Raw genomic sequence first — 21,355 nt, forward strand, 5'->3', positions numbered from 1 at the left:
TTAAATCAAGCTGCAACAACTACTTTTGTGACCTACCCGGTGATCTGTGTTGTGTGTTACTAGGTATTGTTTCAGCCTTGAATTTATTTTAGTTCTTAGTGATGAAGATTATGACAACAAGCTCTAACATGGTGCCTGCAGTTCAATGAGGCTACTCTGGCTTTGTTGTGTTGAAGTGTGAGTACTGACAGTTGGTCCTGGTTTTCTGTGGAGGCTCTACGTCAAAGTCATCAGTCAGAGATGCGTAGAGAGAAGAGCTGGATCCATTGACTGCACCCCTGCAATGGTTAAAATAAATTTCTTGAATACACATAATTAGTGTACAGTGTTCAAATATGAATAATGTTCACTTTTATGTGGTCCATGTTGACTGTACTTATATGTTTAAATAACTCATTTCGTAACACTTTTTTTTCTTGTTGAAGTGAGTCCTTTGTGCCCCATACCTTTGTGAGGGTGGTACTAGCTCAGTTGGCAGCGTTAGCGGCAGTGGTTGGCCGCTCTTCGCCATGTCTACCAGATGCATTGCCAGGATAAACTCCTCGGCTTTCAGCTTGCCATCCTTATCCACATCTGCTAAAGTCCTGCAGAGGAGTTAGAAATTGAAGAGACCAATACAATTCACACTGACAATATTACTTTTAATTTACATACAAGAGAGTTAAAAACCTGTAATACAACAAAAGTCTTCAGAATAATAACATTTCCTTCTAAGCTACTTTTGGATTCTGATCTCAACGGATGTGTGCAGTCTGGAGAACGTGGCACAAGGTTTAGAGAACACACATCATTAGCTGCAGCCTTGCACAGCTTATACTAAATGAAGGCACACAACTGTAACTGACATATATAAACAAACTGATGATGTCACAAAGATTAACTTCCTTTTTAATTAACTACTTAACTACTTTTAACAACATTTTAAAATAACCAAGTTTTTTCCTTGTATTTACCACTAACATAAATTCAGAATCGCCACGATTTGTCAAAACAAAAAAATGTTTACAGATACGTAATATTTCCTTGACAAACAACAACCTATTGACATACCAGCTATAATGCAATGGAGTTTTATACTTCTAGCTCTTTAACACACACACACGCACACGCACACGCACACGCACACATGTATATATACTCACCAGATGGAGGCCAGCTGTGTCTGAGTCAGCATTGTGGTTGACATGGCACCTCTCACCTGCTGACCTGTCAACAAAAGGGACAAAAATCAGAACAACTGTATAGGACAGATGTGTGGGTGGGTGGAGGTGGGCAGAGGGCATTTGTAAGAACCAGTATGGTATGTGCTGATTTACTCCCAAACAAAATGTAAAAATGTGCCAGGTGTACATAGAGGGCAGGGATGTGCATCACTACAGACTGATTTTAGGTTTACCTGACATTGATAAAAGTGTAAAAGTGTTGAGTGGGAAACTAGAACCTTTTTAACCATCATTCATTTAACCAGAATGGAACAGATGATGATGAATGAAGGACTGTGACAGTATGAACGACAAATAGCCTCAGGATTATGTAACAGGCAGATCTTGTCTAAGGTGTGTGGAGGGGTGTCATCTACAAAGGCGTTTGTCTTAGAGCTCAAAAAAACTAAAATGGATAAATAAATGACTTGCCTGATATAATTTTGTGTGAAAATGTGTGCACAAGCGTGTACAAAACTGTCATTTGGTTACATCATGCTACTTCAAGAGAACAGGTCCAGCGAGGTTTGTAGTATGACAACGGCATTGCTGTGTGTGTGTGTGTGTGTGTTGAGAAACAGTCGCTGTGTCTGAACACACCCGCAGCTGGTGCAGACACAGTCTCCACTTCTTTAGAGTCTATTCACAGTGAAAAAAACAAAGAGGGCGGCTACCATAATGAAATCATCCACGCCTGCATTTCACGCATAGTTAAGTTTTGAATAACCTACACTGCGCACACACACACACACACACACACACACACACACACACACACACACACACACACACACACACACACACACACACACACACACACACACACACACACACACACACACACACACACACACACACACACACACACACACACACACACACACACACACACACACACACACACACACACACCGTACCAGTAAGGTATCCAGTCATCTGTTTGTCCAGGCCGTTGAACTGCTGTCTGTATTTCAGTCTAGAGGCATGTGGCACGGCCCAGTCACTGGGAACAGCAGCCATGGGCGACATCACAGAAGGGGATGAAGAGGCAGAGCTGAAAGACAAACATACAAGCAAAACACAACAAGCTTCAGGGGAATCGTTGTGTGGTTGTGCATTTAAAGAGACTACCAAGACAAACAAGATGCTGATTGTGCTAAAGGGATTTGTGTTTCTTACACATTGTTGTACAGGTGAGTGTGTGTTTTACCTGATAGATCCCAGGTCCAGCAGTGACGAGGCCTTGTTTATACCAGCTGGAGAAGAGGACATTCCTAATGGAGAGGAGTAAGCGGACGCAGATAGAGGAAGGCCTGAAAACACAATGCACAAACGTCATTTCTACAGAATTAAGTCATTTTATTCACACCTCTTAACATCTCACCACAACATATTTTCCTAACAACATTTATACTTTTCAGTGAGCGGATGGGAGCCCAGCACAGCCTCAGTAATACTGTCATGCAATCCCTGCTGTAACCTTGTTAAGGTCAGAGTGGCTATTTGTATGGAAATGAGACAGAGATCCCTGACACTGCAGAACCAGACGGTTCATTTATCCCGTTTCCCCCTCAAAACTGTAGAAATATTTCATCGTCCCCCCTCTGCTGCAAATATATAATATTTACTCTCAGAGGACTGCAAGAAACTGAAAGAGCATCAAGCAAGTGATAATTAATGTATTTAATCACACCTGATCACTTTTCTCATAACAGTGACAGATACACAACAGCAGAGAAAAAAAAGAGGTAGAGAGATAAACATGAGTATCACATGTACCAGTTGCCAAAGGTCCAGTTGTGAGTGGATGGAGAATTCCCATGCTGCCATTTGGCAGTGTGGCATTTCCCATAGTGGGCATCAGGGGCCGGGTGTTGGTGGAGACCATGAGGGGGCTCAGGCCGGTTGCTGTAGGAACTAAAGGGCTGAGGCCTGTCATGGGTGAGAGTCCAGGGGTTGCCATGGAGATAGGGGTCAACATGGCAAGGTTTGTCCGAGGCATCATGGACATGTTAGGCATAGAAACAATACCTAGGACACAAACACAAAAACACATACCCATTGGATTACAAAGAAGTCAAAAGCTATTTAAAATCGCAAAATGAGACATGTGTGTGTACGCTATTGCAGTCAAAAAAATAACAAATTTACATGCTCATATACTGTGTTTAAACCGTACCATAGGCCGGGCTGATCATGGATGAGGTGGGGTTATTGAGGTTGGGAATAGGCACTGGAGGCTGCTTCATGATGATTGGTAGTGCAGAGGGGAGCGGCGTACCCTGGAGTTTTAGCTTTATGAGCTTCATAGCGATGGAAAACTCCAACCTGTCCATCTTGCCATCTTTATTCATATCAGCCAAAGACCTGAGAGACCGCGGGAAAGCAGAGAGCGAGAAAAGGGTGTTAAAGGATCCAAGTGAAGACTTCCAGAAAACCCATCATTCAAAAAAATATGTATGTGTGAGAATGTGAGAGTAGCTGTGTTTCTCACCATATCTCAGCCAGAACTGAAGGAGGCAGCCCTGACTGGAGGAAAAACTTCCTCGCCTGCTCCCCTACAGAAAGAGACAGAGAGGGGAGAAAAAGAGAAAACAGAAGAAAACTGTGAGAGAATTGTTTCTAATGCATGCAGAGCTGAAAGATTTCTTACACATCATTGTCTACAGCATGTTTGTGCTCTGAGCTGTGTGTATAATCGACAGATTTTCTGATTATGTCAACATTATGCATTAATTTCACAGCTAATTAAGTACTGTAGACGTGTCTTACTTGTGGCATAAGGGAACCTCTTTCGTTCATAAGTAATGGATGTCTCATGTTAATGCACTGGCAGGGCAACTACAGCGAACATGATGCCCCAACAGTCAAAGTGTGTGTGCGTTTGTGTGCGTACCTGAAACATAGCCCATTGATGGGGAGAGGGTGTCAAACTTCTGGTCATGTTTGACCCTCTCCTCCGGAGACACTGCCCACACACTTGGACCACCTTGAGAAAATAAGAAATCACATGTACGGATAAATCTGAAGCACCAGGTGTGAAGAAATGGCCATTAATATCATATGAATATCATTGCAATCCACTCTAAACAGCAGGTTTACATTAACTCTTATTTATAGTTTACATTGAATAACTGAATAGCTCTTTTTACATCGATTCATGTAATAGATATGATTTCTGAGTAAGTGCTGCCAGTAGCGCTGTGTCACTGTTTTCAGACAGGAGAGCAGAACCAGCTCACACTTCCACTACTATTTACCCCGGCTGACACTTCACATCAGTGTTTACTCCACAGTCAAATCAGCACACGGTGAATAGTCATTTCACTACATCCAGTGTTTCCCATCATTTATCTAGACTATGGTAGCTCGTCATAGTCTAATTTGTCCTGCCTTGGTTTCATAATGGACCAATTTTATTGTCCCATTTCTCTGTTGTGCATGAGACCCCCCTCAGCTTTAGTCCAGTAACAAGCACTATAAACAAAACTGGTGTCAAAAAATGGAAATAATAGAACCAACTTCGAAATGACCACTGAGCCCAGATGCAATAAGAGTAAGCAGTACAAGAGAAGGACCGTGGAGGCTGAGAGAATAAAGTCTCACTCACACAAACAATAAGAGACAAAATAGTAAAACAGTGTGTGTGTATAGGAAGATGCAAGTGAAGCCACACACACACGTAAAACTGAAAATTACACACAGGCTTGCCTCCCTCCTTTATACACCCACTCTCATACAAAAATTGCAGTGGTCTTACCGTTCATATTTGCAGGTGGCAGAGCGTGACAGAGGGGGAACTCCCGGTGGCGATCTCAGCTGCTGCTCACAGCCATCTGCAAAACACAGTCACCGTCCAGTCATCAGTCAATACTGCAGCTAAGACAGGACAGTACTGGCACTGAGAGAAGGGTGAGAAAAAGAGAGAGAGAGAGAGAGAGAGAGAGAGAAACAGAAGGAGAGGGAGATTGTGGTTAGTCAGCAGAGTCAAACAGGGCTCTTCCTCTTCTCTTCAGTCAGGAGCACTCTGGCCACGTCCCAAACCTTTTAAACCACTGGGACTTGTTCCAATACATCCACACTGACTCTGTAGTGGCCAGAGATCAGTGCAACATATGCTCTACAGGCACATACTGACGAACCTTCATAGGGAGACAAGCAAACTAGCTTCTCTGTACTATGTTGGTTCAGACTTGGCTGCAGTAGCAGCAAGCACGGGCTGCGTCAGTGTCCTGACAAATGACCTGTAGTGTTCTGGTGTCGCGCAGACATCAGTTTTTCATGCAGCTGCAGCATTCCTGTTTATCCTTTAAGCAAAGTGCAAACACCATCAATAGGTGATCACGGACAGGAGGCGTCTGCTGTAAAACTGTTCGGCAAGACAGTGATGCACTGTGTGTCTGAAACTGGAGGTTTCACATCGTAATAGCATTGGGATTTTTAAATGTTCTACCGCAGTGGGCAAGTGATTATTTGTGACAACAATATAATGTCGCAAACATTCATCTATAATGGCTCAGCCAATAAAAACAAAAAGGACATTTTGGAGAAGTAATTTGCGTTGTCATGGATTCACTGTGAAGCTTTGAGCTCGTCAACTTCACAAGACGAAGGGACCAGTATCTAACACCTGGTGCAAAGAGGTGCCAAGCACAAAACAAGCGTCTTAATTATAGCTTCAAACTATTTACTGTCCATGGCCCACGTCGTGTAAAGACCCCCTCCAGTCACGGTTTAAAGTATCTGCAATGCCAAATATTTAGTTTAACATTGTTTACTCAAAAAAAAAGTTTATTTAAAACCCTCTGTAATTGGGCTGGAAACCATCCACTCTCTCTCCCTCATTGAGGAATTCTGAGACTACGAATATTCATGATATTCAAATAACACAGGCCTTGCCCACCACAGCTGCTGCTGCTGTGCTGTACTCCACTTCTCTGTACACGGAAATCTCCTCCTCCAGGAGAGGAAAGTGAAAACACCTCTATAGTGACAAAAAATGCTCAGATACAAGTCCCTATAGTCAATGTCAGACATTTTAGAGGAGACAGAAGAAAAACACTTTTTTGACAGGAGGGGGACTTTAAATAGCAATGCACTTCTGAGCACCCATTAGTGTGTTGTCTTAAAATGAGGTGTGGTGAGGAGCATTGTAATGTTGAGGCAGGTGGAGAGAAACAACGAAGAAACAAAAACCTGATCTGAAGTCTTATTTTTAGGTTACATTATCAAGACAGTGATATGCACCAACATAGGTGGGTGCGCAACGTGTTTGCCCTCCTTATATTGACAATCAGCCAAGGTGAGAGCATAGCTGGCTTTTAAATGGAATGGGAGAAGATTGCTTTATTGAATGCAACGCCCAAAACACACTCATTATTATTCAAGAGACTAAGTACAGCCCTTGTGAACCATGTCTTGGCACAGCAACCTTTCATTCTGCTGTTTAACTAGCAAAAGTGGATTTGGCCCTAAATACACTGGTGCCATGTGCCGAGATCATTAAAACAGAGCCCTCAGAGTCCACAGCCATGCTGGCAGCTCTGCCACGCTGTTCTGGGGCACAGCAGTGCTAATGTCAACATGCTGAGCGGGTATAGTGTTTAACTGTTCACTATTTCAGTTGAATGTGTTGGTACAGTCAAGGCTTATGGGAGTGCCATTAGCACACAAGACAAATGAACATTTTGTCTTGACGGTCGTGTCAAAGGAAAAGTCACAGGGTCCCCTGGATCCTTAGGACTCATCCTCTGGGGATCTTGAATGTTTGTACAAAATGTTCTGGCAATCCGCCCAGTTGTTGTTGAGATATTTCAGTCGGGACCAAAGTGGTGGACAAACTGCCTGCCAACTCTACAGTGCCACAGACTTCCAACCTGCCTCGCCGTCACCCAGGATCATGCCTTTTTGCGATCAAGCTTTAAACCCGTTCTTGTTGAATCATGCACAAGTGTGGAAACTGAGCTGCTGCTGCATAAACCTGTTTTATGCAGCAGGACACACTGCAAGGTTTGACAGTAAGTCATTTATGCAGCGAGGGGGGATGTTCCCGTGTGTCCATCTTTCTTAATTTCATAAATTTTATCAGTTTACTCCAATTAAGTTTTCTCACGAGCAGCTGTGTGAAAGTGTGCTCAAAGTAAAAAAGCCTGCTTGGCAGCCAAAGCACAATGCCCACTTATTATCCTTTCAACTTTTCTCTAAAATATTTAGAACACGCTTTCTGTAATTGTGTATTTTAAAATAGCTGTGGATGGTTAGGAGGAAGTCTGTTGTTGGTCACAACAAGGTAAATGTAATAGACAACAAGTCCAGAGACTAAATGTCCCATACACGGACTCCTTGTACAAGAACAGTGACTTGTATCATGCTGGGTTTGCCAGCATATTAATAGGTTGCGTCTGTGACTGCATCACTGTCCTGTCCGCCTTGTTGAAGTTCAAAACAGTTCTTGCTGTGGGGTGAATAGTGTGTGAACTGTTGTTAAATGCTGCCATAGTACAGGACAAGTAAAGGTTAAGCAACATTCAATATAATGTGCCTGAAGGTATATTAATTGTTTTTGTGCAAACAACTACTAATGCCACATTGAATCACATTGTTTCTGCAGCTTTCATTTCACTTCATTACAGTCGTGCTTAACACCTGCTTCCTCCACGATTATCTCTCTCCCATCGGCCAGTCACACTCACATGATGAAGGAGGAAAAGGAGGAGAGAAATTCCAATCGCAACACTTCCTGCCCAGTAACCCACAGACACAAGCATTACCTCATGCAACAGGAATCAGGAAGTGATCATTGATTTCGGTGGAGGGACAGCTTTAATGTCCCAGAAAATGTAGTGGCTTCAGAACTCGCAGGTCAGAACTGGGGCAGTGTGAGAATTACACATTGAGGAGTGGGGTTTTTTTAGGAGGCAAAGTTAGTGATGGCTGACTTGTTTTTAAATATAACTTTGAGAAAGAGAACGTGAACGTGAACGAGATAAAGAGAGAGTAGGAAAGAAACAGAATAAGTGTGTAGTTTTTGTGAAGGTGACCTGGTCGATGCTCTCAGAGCAGCAAGGAACAGCCAATACTCTACTGCCTGCCATCTGTCACTCTCCCTCTCTCCTCCTGGATCAGGTCTCCCTCTCCTCCCGCCTCTTTAACAACCCTTTTATTCTTCCCTTTCTGCCCTTTTCTTTTTTAATTTGGCCCTTTATCTTCTTTGTCCATATACTTTATTAACTGGGGCATGAATGAACCTATGAATTATTCTTTTCTGAAATCCCAAATGCATTAGTACTAAGGCTGCATTCATTGAGAGGAACACAAGGAGACAGGCGACCATTCACAACAGCTAAGCGTATGTATTAAAGCATGTGGTCCAATACTGTTTTTTGTATTTTGCCCATCACACATATATGCAGATACAATGTACAGTATCGAAAATAAGCTGGTATCACTCATCCAGTAATAGTGAGGCTTTAGCCAAGTAGTGTAAACTCTGGTAATGTTACACAGTCTGAAATACAATGAATAGATGAGAGATAGTTTTATAATTGGTTGACCAATTCCAGAGTGACAGAAGTGTCAAACTTTCCCTGAAAGTATGGCTGATTGGCCGACTGACAGACTAGCTTTGCAAACCTCATGCAAATCCCGTCTGAATTCGCCCTCCTCATACTCTTACACGAACACACACAAGTGGTCTCTGTCTCAGCAGAAGCCTTGAGCTGCAACATGAATATAGCACACTCACTATTTACATAGGGATAAACCAACTGAGGTAGAGTCGGGGTGAATGTTGGCCAACAGGGCTCCACCTTAAACGATGAAAACAACACTTATGAAACAGTATATGAAAACATATACTGTGCTAGAGGGAAGCGACTGTGAGCAAAAGCCTGATGCAGTACATTCTTCAGCATGGGGCAGAGAAGCATTCGTAACATCATTTAACTAAAACCTTTCATTTTTTTAAGTTAAGCTCTGCATGATTTTCAAGTGGTTAAACCATTACATTTTGACATCATTTCTCAGATCCCAGTAGGATGGAAATACAGTCTCTTCAGCGTGACCATATGCTTCTTTTTTCAAAGAAATAAATAAAAGAAAACCACACCTAGCAAGTTGAAAGGTCACTTAGCTCTGCCTCTTCCCACAAGTTTAAACAAGTCTGGTGAAAATCTACAAGTAGTGGCATCTGGTAAGTCTTCCCTCTTAATAAAGTCCTTTACTAATGAATGACGCCCGTCCGGGCCTTTGCTTCCCTTGAACTGTGCCCCGACATGTTTGTTAACCAGTCCGTCAGCTCCACCTTGATCACATGCACATTATCAAATCTAAAAACGTGGTATCATGGCACTATCAGGCATAAATGTGGCCTAAACAGGATGCCGAGACAAGTACAATCACAATTAGCCCAAACTATTTTTTCCATCTGTTTAACTAGTAAAAACAAGCACTACATTGTCCATCAAAGACTATTAAAAATGATTGTTTCATCAAGTGAATCCGTAAGCCAGTACACAGTGGCATGGCTCTGAAATAGAGCACAGCTAATATTATCATATCAATTTCAACTGTCCTTTTCCTGCTATGTCTGTGAAAAACACAAGACTGGGTAGTCTTTGTTAATAAGCCTAATCACAGAGCACTTAATTAAAACTAATGACAAAGCTTAACTTTTTGGGTTTCAGTTCTGCTTTGTTCCCTGTTGAACGACTGGGACATTTCTGTCCATTAGTTAGTATATACAACACTGAGAAGTGTTGGATAAATAGCCTGGCTGTCCCTGACCTTAGCTTATTCCGTACAAGCTTCGAACCCCGTGTGTCTCACTGTCTCTTTCTGACTCTCTATTTCACATTGATGGAAGGGAATGAAAAATACAATGAAGAAGCAGACAGAGTTGGATGAGTCTGATGAAAGTAGTTACTGATGTTTTACAATGACCCTTTTCTCCTCTTTCAACCCCACCGTTTGCTCATTCACAGTTTTATGTTCAACCATCTCTGTCTGTAATTACTTATACATGATGTCTGTTCTTCTGACCTCAGTTGTATGACCCTGGCCTGTCCTTATTATTACTCTGTTCAAGTGGCGCCTCTCGTTCTTAGAATGATTGATTGTCAGCTGCCTCGCTTGCTGACCCAACACCAGAAGCATCAACTCCGTCCTCAACTCGGTGTCTGCCACAATAGATATCTCTCTCCCTTTTAAACATACTAAAATTACCCATGCTCCTTTGGTTATCCATCACCTCTATCACCCACTCCACTCTCTTCTGCAATAGTCTGTCTGACTCCCTCCCACCATAGAGCCAAGACTTCAGCCAGCCTTGTTAAAGTGATATTTCAGCACAGCACATCCACCCACATTGCCATAAACGCCCCATCCACCAGTCAAGTTCACACATTTAGAAAGTGCTGCTCAGGCCGTTTGGAGCTTTTCAGATTGCATTTTGATTAATGCTGTTTGCATTGCTGTGCGTTTTGCATTCTTAAGAGGCAAGGCACGCCTCTCCCTCCTATAGTGTGCTTTGACCTGATTTGTAAATAAATCAAGATATGACAGGACTGATAGACTGTTTTAGTGTAAAACTGGCTCGTTCCTGTTTTACTGTGGATCGGTGTCTATGCATGTGTAACATCAGTGTCATCTTGGCTGTAGTTATAATTAGGAAGGTTTGAGTCAAAGGGTTGGTTAAACCTCACAGCTGCTGCATCATACTGTCAGCCCAGTATTGGGCTTGTCCAGAGGTTGTCAATGTTGACGTAATGTCACAAACGCTGCACCGAGTCATACAATGGTTACAGTAAAGATGATCCCCAGTGGCGTGACAGTGGTGAAGAAAATTGGCAATGAAGCTTATGATGGCGGTACGGATAATGTTAACACTGTAATAATAACAGCCTTTGGTGGAGCAACTCGTCACTGAGACAGAGCACTGAAGGTCTTAACTTGAGGATTCTTCAGCCTAGTGGATTTTTGCAAAAATGGAGGACAAACCCTGGTTGACCCAAGTGAAAGACAATGTCCTTTCTTAGGACAAAAAAGTAAGTTGCTTTAGAGTTAAAAAAATGACAGAGAGCATTTTATGAAGACATAAAGGGAGCTGTCAAAACCAAAATTGGCAGTGCACACATTGGGGTTTGCCAAGCCGTCAATCCCTGAACTAAGCTTCAGTTTGTGTATAACTATGGACAGAAGCACCTAGTATCTGTAATCATGACATCGCTGTACCGTGGTGATTATTGTTGCAATTCTGCTGCAGCAAGTTAGATGAGGAATCTCAATTGTTATGTATATGTGGATGTATTGTTCATAGATGTCCGCACACATTTTCAAAACAATACAGCAACACCCCCACATGTAACACTGTAAATGTGTCAGTGTGTCAGAGCAGTAATGCAAAGACACACAAAAATAACCGCACTAACACCTTGGGTGTAGTATTTTGCTGGCCTGATTATGACAGAATCTCACTTTTTAAACGCAGCAGGTACTGTCCACCCTCCGTGGAAGAGTCTTCAACATGGAGCTCACACCAGACCAGTCAAACTGAATAATTACCCCACTGTGCTGCAACATCCATTATCTCTGTAGCTCTCCCCCAACTTATTTTCCATGGTCATAAGAATGATAAAAAGGCTCCAAGGTCCCATTAACCATAACAGAGCTGCAACAGTTAATCGAATAATCAATTAGTAAATGACTACTAAATTAATCGCCAACTATTTTGATTTTGATTTCGACTTCAGCTTCTTAAATGTGCATATTTTCTGGTTTCTTTGCTCCTCTATGACAGTAAACTAAATATCTTTGGTGTGTGAACAGAACAAAACATCGTCTTGGTGGTTTGGGAAACACGATCGACATTTTTCACCATATTAATTTACCAAAATAACTAATCGATTAATCGAGAAAACAATTGACAGATTATTCGATAATGAAAATGATCGTTAGTTGCAGCTCCAAACCATTGGAGTGGGCATCGATATTACACTTGATAATGCCGATGATCCAATAGTTTCAGCTTCACTTGAGAGGAAAGAGATTTAATCAGGCTCCTGCAAAAGAAAGGATGTGTAAAGATATTACACTAAAATAATGGAGGTAATTATCCCACATTATATTCACTGAAGGTGAATGAAGACGTCCTGGAAACAGCAGTTAAAGAAAAACATTTCATGGATGTCAACATTTGTGCAAAGAAATGGTGAGTTATTAAACTGGCAAAAACAACTGTGGCTTCCTGCTCGGCTCTGTGGTGGTTTGCTTGTGACAGTCACTGAAACTGATAATAATGCTCATTGTGCGGTGGCTCTGGTTGTCTGTCTTCTGTGGTCAGATCTTGAGACACCGTGGGGGAGAACAGGGCTTGATTCAGAGACGTGAGACCCGAGGCTGCTGCATCGCGTCTCTGACTTACAGGTGAGATGCTCCGATAGAGGAACATTCCCTGATCACTCGTCAGCCTGCAACCTGCCTGCAACCTGCTCGACTCGTTTGAACCGAGAGGGAAACGTCCCCAGACTTCTCCTGCAAATCTGCCTCACAGAAGACACCGAGGAATGTGCCACAAGTGAGCATCGACAGATAAACTGACGTCCACTGAAGTCACAACTCGGCTAGCTAACCTAGTAGTGGCGGACCAGGACCGAGGCGGCCGCCCCGTGTCAGATGTACGCTTCTTATTCTATATCCGGGTATTCACGAAGATCGACCGAACTAACGACAACATGCGAACTCACGCGTGGTTAAGAAAACAACAACAACGTATTATTTATAGAAACATTAGCGGAACAGCAGTACAAACTTACACACGCGTGCTTAGATAATCAGTTTCGATTCTTACCTCTCTGACCCCGGCCCCCGCAGAAAAAAAAAAGAAGAAAAGAATCCACTTCCCAACTTCCGAGGGGATCTGAAGTTCCCACCCGCCTCTCGTGGGAGGTTCCCACGCGACGTGTGCGGGTCTAGTGTCCGAGTAGAGAGGTAGACGTTGAAGTTTAGCAGCAGTGCCAGTCTGAGGGACCTGTTGCTGACAGCTCGGTGTGTCACACCGACAACATGGCTGACGACGACCGACGTGTGGCGGTGTTAACGTCCGACCGTCCGCCGGGTGGGAGGAGAGAGCGGCGGCGAGGGCCGGGCTCGACAGATGGAGGCGGGGGGGGGCAATGATGGGAGACAGATAAGGGAAGAAGTCACACGTTAACCATAATCATCATGTTCATTAGAAGCCCTGCATTGACTTTGGTTGCTTTATGTGTGCTCCGACGTTAGGACATTATTATAGTCATGTTCTTAACTTCATCACATTTTGACTGACAGTTAACCACAGAAACAGTCAAGCATCACTAATTTTCTCCTGGATATTATATTAAAGTTGTACGACATCAACAGCAGAGCCCACATTATTGTATTACACCATGTGTGAAATGTTTTATTCCATGTTGTCGTTCAAAAAAAATAATAATAAAGACTGTAAAAAGTCGCTTATGTTCCCTCCTACGCGGCCACTACAACTCCCATGGTGCATTGCGACTGTTGCGACGTCACGTCTCGCGACATTCTTCAAGCGATTTCCGACGTGCCGTAAAACGCTTCGACCCGGGCCCCAGTGGTGAGTGGAGCGAAATCCGAATGTTCAACAAAAAGCCCAGGAGGAACTTTCGGCAGAGAAAGGAGAGTTCCAGCGACGACGACGAGGAGCAGCAGCAGAAGAACGGCGGAGATGGAGGGGAGACCGAGAAACCCCCGGCGGCCGGACACAAACAGTCCAAAGTGGCCCAGGCCCGCGGCATCTCGTGCAGCTCCAAGCAGGAATTGACGCCTCCGAAGCCGGACAGCGAGGACGGAGAGGACGAGGAGACGGCTGAAAGAGACACCGATGTGGGACAGAAGAAGACGAGCACTGTCCTCAGCTTCTCTGACGACAAAGAAGGTAACTATGGCGTTCAGAGGTCGGTGTTGTCAAAGAGGATGGGCCTCAGACGTTCACTCAACGTCAGTTGGTAACGATCTTTGAACCGACTTCGGAGGCAATGTTAGGAAATGGGAACTTATTTTGCCTTAAATTAGCCAATGAGATTGCGGAGTTGTAGTTCAATTATAAGGCTCAAAGTGATAAACATATGTTGATAGGATATATTGTTCAGATTTTTTTTGCTGTTGGAGATTTGGAGCCACCTGGTTCATAGCAGGTCAGATTTAGTCAATTTCATTTCATTGTAAATCTGTAAAGGAATATACACGTTTAACTTTGCCCATCCGTTTAGAAGGGCTAGATAGTATTATTCCAGCATAGGCCTGGTTGCTTTCTGGCTTTCTATTCATGAAATGAAGTCACGTATACACATACTGCTGTATATGTAGAGTAGTTGCATCTAACTGGAACTTGGAGGCAGCTGGGTGTGACACTTTACAAGACGCTCAACAACAAGTTTTGACTCACAAATTTGTGGTTCTTTTCTTTTTATTGTCTTAGCTGGAGAACCAACATTTAAGCTGAAGAAGTCCTCTGATAAAGCTGTGCTGTTCCAAGTCAGGAAGAAGGAGGCTTCTTCTGCCAAGACCACCCACAGCACAGGTAGGTGGAATGGACCATATCAGAAATGCTCATGACCCTGAGACACTGAGTGTAAACAAAAAGAAAAAAAAGAATTCTTACTAGGTAGGAAGAATATCTGCATCCACTCGTATGCTTTTCAATCGATGCATATCTCCACTAAGTCGCCAAAGTATTAGGTACATACAACCAAAACAAACACTGTCTAATACAGATGTCAGCAGATTGGGCTCTAGTACAGACGAATTTTGTTTCAAAAAGGTGCTGCTGATAGAAAATAATTTTTAATCTTTTGAAAATATTGAATTCTCAGCCAACAAACGTAACATGCCTTAGGTGTTAACCAATTAAAAGTAAAGCATTTTTTTAATTAATGCTCTAATCATCTATATAATTATGCAATAATATTGGCCAACGTCATTATACTCTGAAATGTCTCCCTCTTCTTTCTCCCAGCACACGCTGGTGTAGGTGTTCCACCATCCAGTTCTCTGAGGCAAGATTCTGACAGTCAGCCTTCACCACAGCGTCTGAACCGTAGTGATGACAGTGATGAGGATGGTGATGATGATGCTGTTGGTGATGATGATGATGATGATGATGATGATGATGGTGGTGGTGGTGGTGGTGGTGATGATGATGATGATGATGATGATGATGATCGAAACGACGATAGCAGCAAATATGACAATGACAGTGATGAAGGTGGTGCCAGGTCTCCCTCAGCTAGCTCAGCCTCAGACTCTAGCCGCTCTTCTGTCAAACCAGGTGTGTGTTTTTGTTTTACTATACTTTGTGTGCGTGTATGTCAGATAGTAAAACACTTTGATGGTTAGTTGGTTGGATTTCACAGTTGTGTGGAAACGTTCCTGCAATTTCATGTCTGTCGATTTTTACTTACAGTAATTATCCCTAACGCTGAAGCGATCCGGGCAGCTAAGAGGCAGCGTCATGCCTTTCGAGCTCGGAAAGAGTTCATTCCCCTGGGTAGAGATGGCCATAGCTCTGCTGGGAGCACCCCAGATCACTACAGCAGGGATGATGACGAGGACAGAGTCGATGATATCGATGATGATGAGCCAGATGATCACGAGAGAAGGATCGAGTTTGCCCCACGATTGAAGAGCATCAGAGAGAGGATTGCTGAGAAGCTTGGTATGAAAGTGAGGGAGAAAGAGGATGAAAGTAGCATTGTAGTAGATGCAATGTATGTTTAATGCAAACATATTCTAACCAGTTTTAACAGATTTAAAAAGCAGCAGTTTTAGGCCAATATTATTGTTTTGCTGATATCTAGCATAACATGGAATGAGCACTTTGTTGATCCATTTTATGGTTTACTATTTTGTATGTTTTTTTGTGATCTAGGAGGGAGTGATGGCAGTCGGTCAGGGACTGATGGGGAAGAGCAGGAGCTTTGGGAGGAGACACAAATTGGGAAGGGAGTCAAGAGACATCCAGGAGAACAGGTAGGAAGGTCCATCAAACATCTTACTTTCTTTCAAATCTTTGTTCTCCTTTTTACTGTTCATACCTTTCTTGATTTTTCTGCGTTGCATTCTTTCTGTATTATTCTCTTGTCCCATCTAGTGTAAAGACTGAAGCCTCCTACCAGTGAAGCTTCTCTTTCTCTGTGCTGCAGCCTTGACATCCTTTATCCTCTTGTTTCCTTCTCCTCAGAGCCCATCTGGCAGTGAATCCAGCAGATCCAGCAGCAGCAGGCGAGGCAAAGTAAGACATAAGAAGAGACCAGCAGGGGTCAGAATCCCAAAGACCCTTCCTCCCATCAGTATTTCATTGGTCAAGAGGAGGATCACTGGAAAGTAAGTTATACCTGCCTTGATATCGCACCATAATAATTCGAAATATGATTTTGTATTGTCTCAATGCAAATCAGTACACAAGTTTCCCTCACTTCACTCACTTTCCTCTCTTTATTTTTTTCTTCCATTCAAGATTGGACTCCCTGAAGGAGGTGCACAGAGCGCGGCAGGCAGAGCTGAGGAGGATGGAGGGGGATGTTGAGAGCGCTAAAACCTCAGTGGAGACACTGAGTGAAAGTTCCTCTGAGAGCCAGCTGAAGTTTTACAGGACTATGACCCTCTATGTCCACAACCTGTTGGAGTGTCTACGGGAAAAGGTCAGAAATAATTAAATCTGTCCGAGTAATCACATCGTTAACTGTCTCATAAAATCATACTTTTGATACTCACGTTAATAGAATTAGAAGATTACACTTTTCTCTCCCAAAATCATGACTAAATACTTTACTTAATAGTTCACTACTAAAAACGTTATCAATCGAATTTGTGTCAGTGAGAAATGGTGGCTGGGCCTGACCCGTTATTGCCAGGCTGATGACCAGGCTTCAAGTTTTGGAGTGAATGTTGATGATAATTTATAATCTGTGTGATCTTGGTCCTGTATATTAACATTGCATGTGTCACCACAAAGTTCCAAACTGAATTCAAGTGATGCTGAAGATTGTGAAAACACGACCAGGGCTGTTTGTCCAATGTTGATCATCAATCAAGAGATTTTGTCTAACACCAGCAGCCTATAGGGAACATTAATCCTCCCCCTTAGAAGATAAATGGTGATAACTTTCAAATTTGTGGACTGCAGCTTATGGAGATCAACTCTTTGGAACTGGAGCTTCACACTCTGCTGTCGGACCAGATGGAGGCACTGATGACTCGGAGAAGACAGGAGATCAAGGAGCAGGCTGACCGTCTGCAACAGCTCAGCTGTGAGTTTGTGCATTTGTTATAAAAAACATTCCTTTTTTATTTTTTTGTAGTTTTTGCTTAAGCTCCGACTATGTTATTCACTATTCTGGATCCTAGTTCGGTTCTTGAAATGATTACATTGTGTCCATGCACTAACAACAAGATACAAAAACAGTAAGCAAAATTGGTTTACTCCTGTCTTCACATTGTTTCCCAGGAGGAACATTTTAGGCTACCCAAACTGGTGTGGACAAAGTAATGGGACTTTACTTCAGGTTTACTTCGAAAACCATGCTAAAGTTTGAGGAAGCCCTGTTAGTGGAATGTAAATGATGTCCAAGAAGGAATATTATAATTAATTGGATTTTCACTTGTTTTAGATGGCACAGATGAGCTGAATGGAGGCTCAGCCAATGCAACAGAAACTCAAGAGTGAGTATGATGAACATTTCTTTCAAGATAAATTGCCTGTCTCTGATTTATAGCCTTTTGAAAGGCTATATTAGATAGCCTTTCAAAAAGATATATTCTTCCCTTAAACAACAAGATTACTGAAATAGTGTATTAGTAATAGTTACATAATGACAAGAGTATTCTGCTCTACTCTTACAAAGATATGTTAATAATGTTTGCCTTATGTGTTGCAGTGTGGCAAGTTCTGCTGCTAAAGCTGAGGATGACTCTGATATTCCTGAAGACCCACAACCTTCAGCAGAAGAGGAAGAGCAGCTCCAGAAGAAGATGGGTAAGGAGAAAGCTGAAGGCTTTATCATTTTATTTTTAACAGTAAAATTCTTTTAGAAAACAGAAAACAAATCTTGCCATATTATGTCCAGGCTGAAGTAAATGATCCATTTGTTGCTTTTGTCTCACTAATTTTCCCTTCCCACTCTGCTCCCTCTCCAGCTGATATCATGTTGAGGTCCCAGGCATTGTTTTCTGACGTTCAGGACGACTTCTGTGACGTTAAAAAGATTCTGTCCCGCTTTGAAGAATGGAGAGGATCTTTCTCTGAAACTTACCACAGTGCCTACATCTCTCTGTGCCTGCCAAAGTTGTTGAACCCGATCATTAGACATCAGATACTGACATGGAACCCACTAAAGGTTTGGACACAAACTCAAAGGTTTAGTCATACATACACCAAGCTTGTATTACACAACATATGACACTGCATGTAGCTAATGTAATGTAATGTAATGTTGTGTGTGTGTGTGTGTGTGTGTGTGTGTGTGTGTGTGTGTGTGTGTGTGTGTGTGTGTGTGTGTGTGTGTGTGTGTGTGTGTGTGTGTGTGTGTGTGTGTGTGTGTGTGTGTGTGTGTGTGTGTGTGTGTGTGTGTGTGTGTGTGTGTGTGTGTGTGTGTCTCTCTCTGTCTCAGGATGCCAGTGGGGACTTTGAAAACCTCCCATGGTTCACAGCAGTGGAGACTTTTTGTCATGGACACGGCCATGAGGAGCTTGAGCACACAGACAGACAGACATTGTCTAACACCATCGAAAAGACTGTCCTACCCAAAATAACTGGTAGGTAGACAACAAAAAAAGAAGTAACCAACTATTTTTCCTGTTTTTAGACTTGAGATGAGTTAAACTGCACCAGCATCATGCATTTCTTTTTGCTCTGCTCTGTTGCTCAGCCTTTGTGGAGCTGGTGTGGGATCCCATGTCCCGCCAACAGACTGTCTGTCTCACTGATGTGTGTCACCGACTGAAGGAGGACTACTCCATCTTTGAAGGAGAGCAGAGTAAACCAGTCAAGGTGGGGCCCGTACTTCACACATCAGACCTATTGTATTTGTGAACACAGCACTGCTGTTAGCTGATTTTTTTATGTTTTAAAGCTTCATTCAAGCAATAAGCCCCAGGCTTTGCAGTGTGAACGAATGCCTATTATCTTACTATGATGATGTGATATTAAAAAAAATTATATATATATATATATATATATATATATATATGTATACAAACAATAATCTGCACAGTATATGAACATGTTTGTGTTAACAATGTGTGTTTAAATGCAGGTGTTCATTGAGTCTGTGATTCGGAGACTGAGGAGCTGTGTAGATGAAGATGTCTTCATCCCTCTCTACCCCAAAAAGTTAGTTTTAAGCACAATTCATTAAATGACTTACAATGACAATGCAAGTTTGACTTCACCTTGGTGTCCTTGTTAAGCCCAGTGTGACACAATGACATAATCATTAGATCAATTTTTTGGATCCTACGTTTTTATGTATATCTACAGTATGTATTTTTTTTTTGATGTTTCATTCATGTTGTTTGTTTTTCTCTCCAGGTTCCTAGAAGACAAGTTGTCTCCCCAGAGTCGCTTCAGGGAACAACAGTTCTGGGCAGCCATTAAAGTACGGCCCCCTTACAAATACTTTTGGATCTTATACTGTCTCAGTTTTGTGGGGAGCGAAAGCTGTTTAACCAGAGTTGTTTTGTGTTTATATTAGCTACTAGGTAACCTGGGGAAATGGGATTTGCTGCTATCTGAGACTTTACTGAAGGAACTGATGTTGGACAAACTGCTGAACCGATACTTGATGATCACTCTGTGCAATCGGACTCAACCCAACAATACTGACCTCACATGCAAAAAGGTATTTATTATTGTGAAATGTGAACCCATGCACCAGTCTCTTTGTTTGGTCTTGACAATTATATAATTGATGGTTGTCTATCTCTTTCCCTTAACACTCTCTCTCTAGATAGCAGATAGTCTCCCACTCTCTTGGTTCAAAGGGATGAACACTTGTTTGCCGCAGCTCAAGAATTTTGAGAGCCACCTGGTTCAGACAGTTCATACTATCTGCAAACAACAGTCTCCTGAAGATCCAAACACGAGGTAATAAAAAACATGTTAGAATACAAAAGAAAAAGCTTTTGCAATTGCTGTCATCTTAGGTCAGCTCAGTCTTTTCAATGAGGAACAGACCTCTTGCATTATAATTTCTTCTGCTTCCATTTTAACAGAATCAGTCGGCGTGCTAATAATGTTAACAATAATGATAACCTATATTTTTATAGGAATTTTCAAGGGACCCAAACGCTTAACGCTTATGTTACTTAAAGAAAGAAAAAACGGCCACAACATACAAGTCTTTTTGAGAGCTATATTCTGTGTAGTATTATTTAAATATCTTATAAAATTCCATAAATTATTGTTTCCTTTTAAATATATTTTTTTTAACTTTTTAATATTTTTTTCTTTATTGAAGAGGCTGTATGTTTGGGGTTACTTGATGGTGTACCGGCATGTAGACAAAAACCCTGCCTACCCATTCCCCCATCTGCAGTTATCTGCATTAAATCTGGTTTATTGAGTGGGTTTCTTAATAAAAGTATTGAAACTTTTGTTTATACATTAATAACGACAACATAACTGTAATTCTCTAATCCAGATTTATGCTGTTTGCTGCAGGTCCGCGGTGGTTGAATTGCTGCGGGTTCTGAGTGGAATCAGGTGCAATGACTCCATCATGGCCATAGCAGAAAAATACCACTATGAAGAAGTCATCTACTCTCACCAGCTGCTGAACCAAGACGGAGTGTGAACAACTGATGTTGTTAATTGTGGTGGAGGATAATATGACAACAAATGTTTAATCAAGGATTAAATTCCCCTTTTCACCATTTTTACTCATGAACATTTTGCTAACTGTATTTTTATGAATAAATATTTGAATTTTGTTAATACATCTAGTTTTATTCAAAATCTTGTGTCATATTTAAAGTTCTTCACACAGAAGCGAGTTGCTGATACCTGTAATCTCACTTTGAAGTTACAAAGTCTGTAGTGGAGCCACTTCTCAAAGATGTTACACTTCTTTTCTGTATATACAAGTTGATGTTCT

General features: G+C 42.1%; 2 protein-coding genes across 6 annotated transcripts in view; one reads left to right on the forward strand and one right to left on the reverse strand.

Moving 5' to 3' along the window:
* itsn2b (intersectin 2b) overlaps window positions 1–13,331 on the reverse strand; it is a 30,245-nt gene extending 16,914 nt beyond the window's left edge. Inside the window, exons 1-11 of one of the 4 annotated variants that reach the window (XM_035628621.2) lie at window positions 13,048–13,329; window positions 4,963–5,103; window positions 4,099–4,191; window positions 3,697–3,760; window positions 3,382–3,569; window positions 2,982–3,233; window positions 2,413–2,515; window positions 2,120–2,256; window positions 1,143–1,206; window positions 447–584; window positions 190–278 (exon numbers count right to left, since the gene is read on the reverse strand). In XM_035628621.2, the coding sequence (XP_035484514.2) occupies window positions 190–278; window positions 447–584; window positions 1,143–1,206; window positions 2,120–2,256; window positions 2,413–2,515; window positions 2,982–3,233; window positions 3,382–3,569; window positions 3,697–3,760; window positions 4,099–4,191; window positions 4,963–4,969 (1,135 nt within the window). In that variant the 5' untranslated portion in view covers window positions 4,970–5,103; window positions 13,048–13,329. Of the gene's footprint in view, window positions 1–189; window positions 279–446; window positions 585–1,142; window positions 1,207–2,119; window positions 2,257–2,412; window positions 2,516–2,981; window positions 3,234–3,381; window positions 3,570–3,696; window positions 3,761–4,098; window positions 4,192–4,962; window positions 5,104–13,047 lie in introns of all 4 variants that reach the window. The other 3 variants (XM_035628620.2, XM_035628619.2, XM_035628622.2) reach the window with 3 other exon arrangements.
* A 432-nt stretch (window positions 13,332–13,763) lies between these two features.
* Window positions 13,764–21,195, forward strand: gcfc2 (GC-rich sequence DNA-binding factor 2). 2 transcript variants are annotated; one of them, XM_035628624.2, is made up of 18 exons: window positions 13,764–14,139; window positions 14,683–14,784; window positions 15,220–15,531; window positions 15,667–15,918; window positions 16,132–16,232; window positions 16,444–16,586; window positions 16,720–16,903; window positions 17,389–17,512; window positions 17,873–17,924; window positions 18,140–18,237; window positions 18,399–18,598; window positions 18,872–19,016; window positions 19,130–19,251; window positions 19,517–19,593; window positions 19,792–19,858; window positions 19,955–20,101; window positions 20,210–20,346; window positions 20,903–21,195. In XM_035628624.2, exons 1-18 carry the CDS (start codon window positions 13,839–13,841, stop codon window positions 20,952–20,954), a joined length of 2,616 nt encoding a protein of 871 aa, XP_035484517.2. In that variant the 5' UTR covers window positions 13,764–13,838; the 3' UTR covers window positions 20,955–21,195. The 2 variants fall into 2 exon arrangements, with proteins under 2 accessions (XP_035484517.2, XP_035484516.2); XM_035628623.2 differs by having other exon boundaries at window positions 13,765–14,139; window positions 20,923–21,195.
* Window positions 21,196–21,355: the final 160 nt, after the last annotated feature.

This window comes from Scophthalmus maximus, chromosome 4 (assembly GCF_022379125.1).
Source record: "Scophthalmus maximus strain ysfricsl-2021 chromosome 4, ASM2237912v1, whole genome shotgun sequence".
NCBI classification, from domain to species: domain Eukaryota; kingdom Metazoa; phylum Chordata; class Actinopteri; order Pleuronectiformes; family Scophthalmidae; genus Scophthalmus; species Scophthalmus maximus.

What these genes read in the sequence shown, in the direction of transcription:
- gcfc2 (XM_035628623.2), top strand. Translation starts at nt 13,839, where the DNA reads ATGTTCAACAAAAAGCCCAGGAGGAACTTTCGGCAGAGAAAGGAGAGT. An exon ending in GCAGCTCCAGAAGAAGATGG is followed by an intron (nt 18,238 to 18,398) that starts GTAAGGAGAAAG and finishes CTCCCTCTCCAG; the next exon opens with CTGATATCATGTTGAGGTCC. An exon ending in AGTTCTGGGCAGCCATTAAA is followed by an intron (nt 19,859 to 19,954) that starts GTACGGCCCCCT and finishes TGTTTATATTAG; the next exon opens with CTACTAGGTAACCTGGGGAA.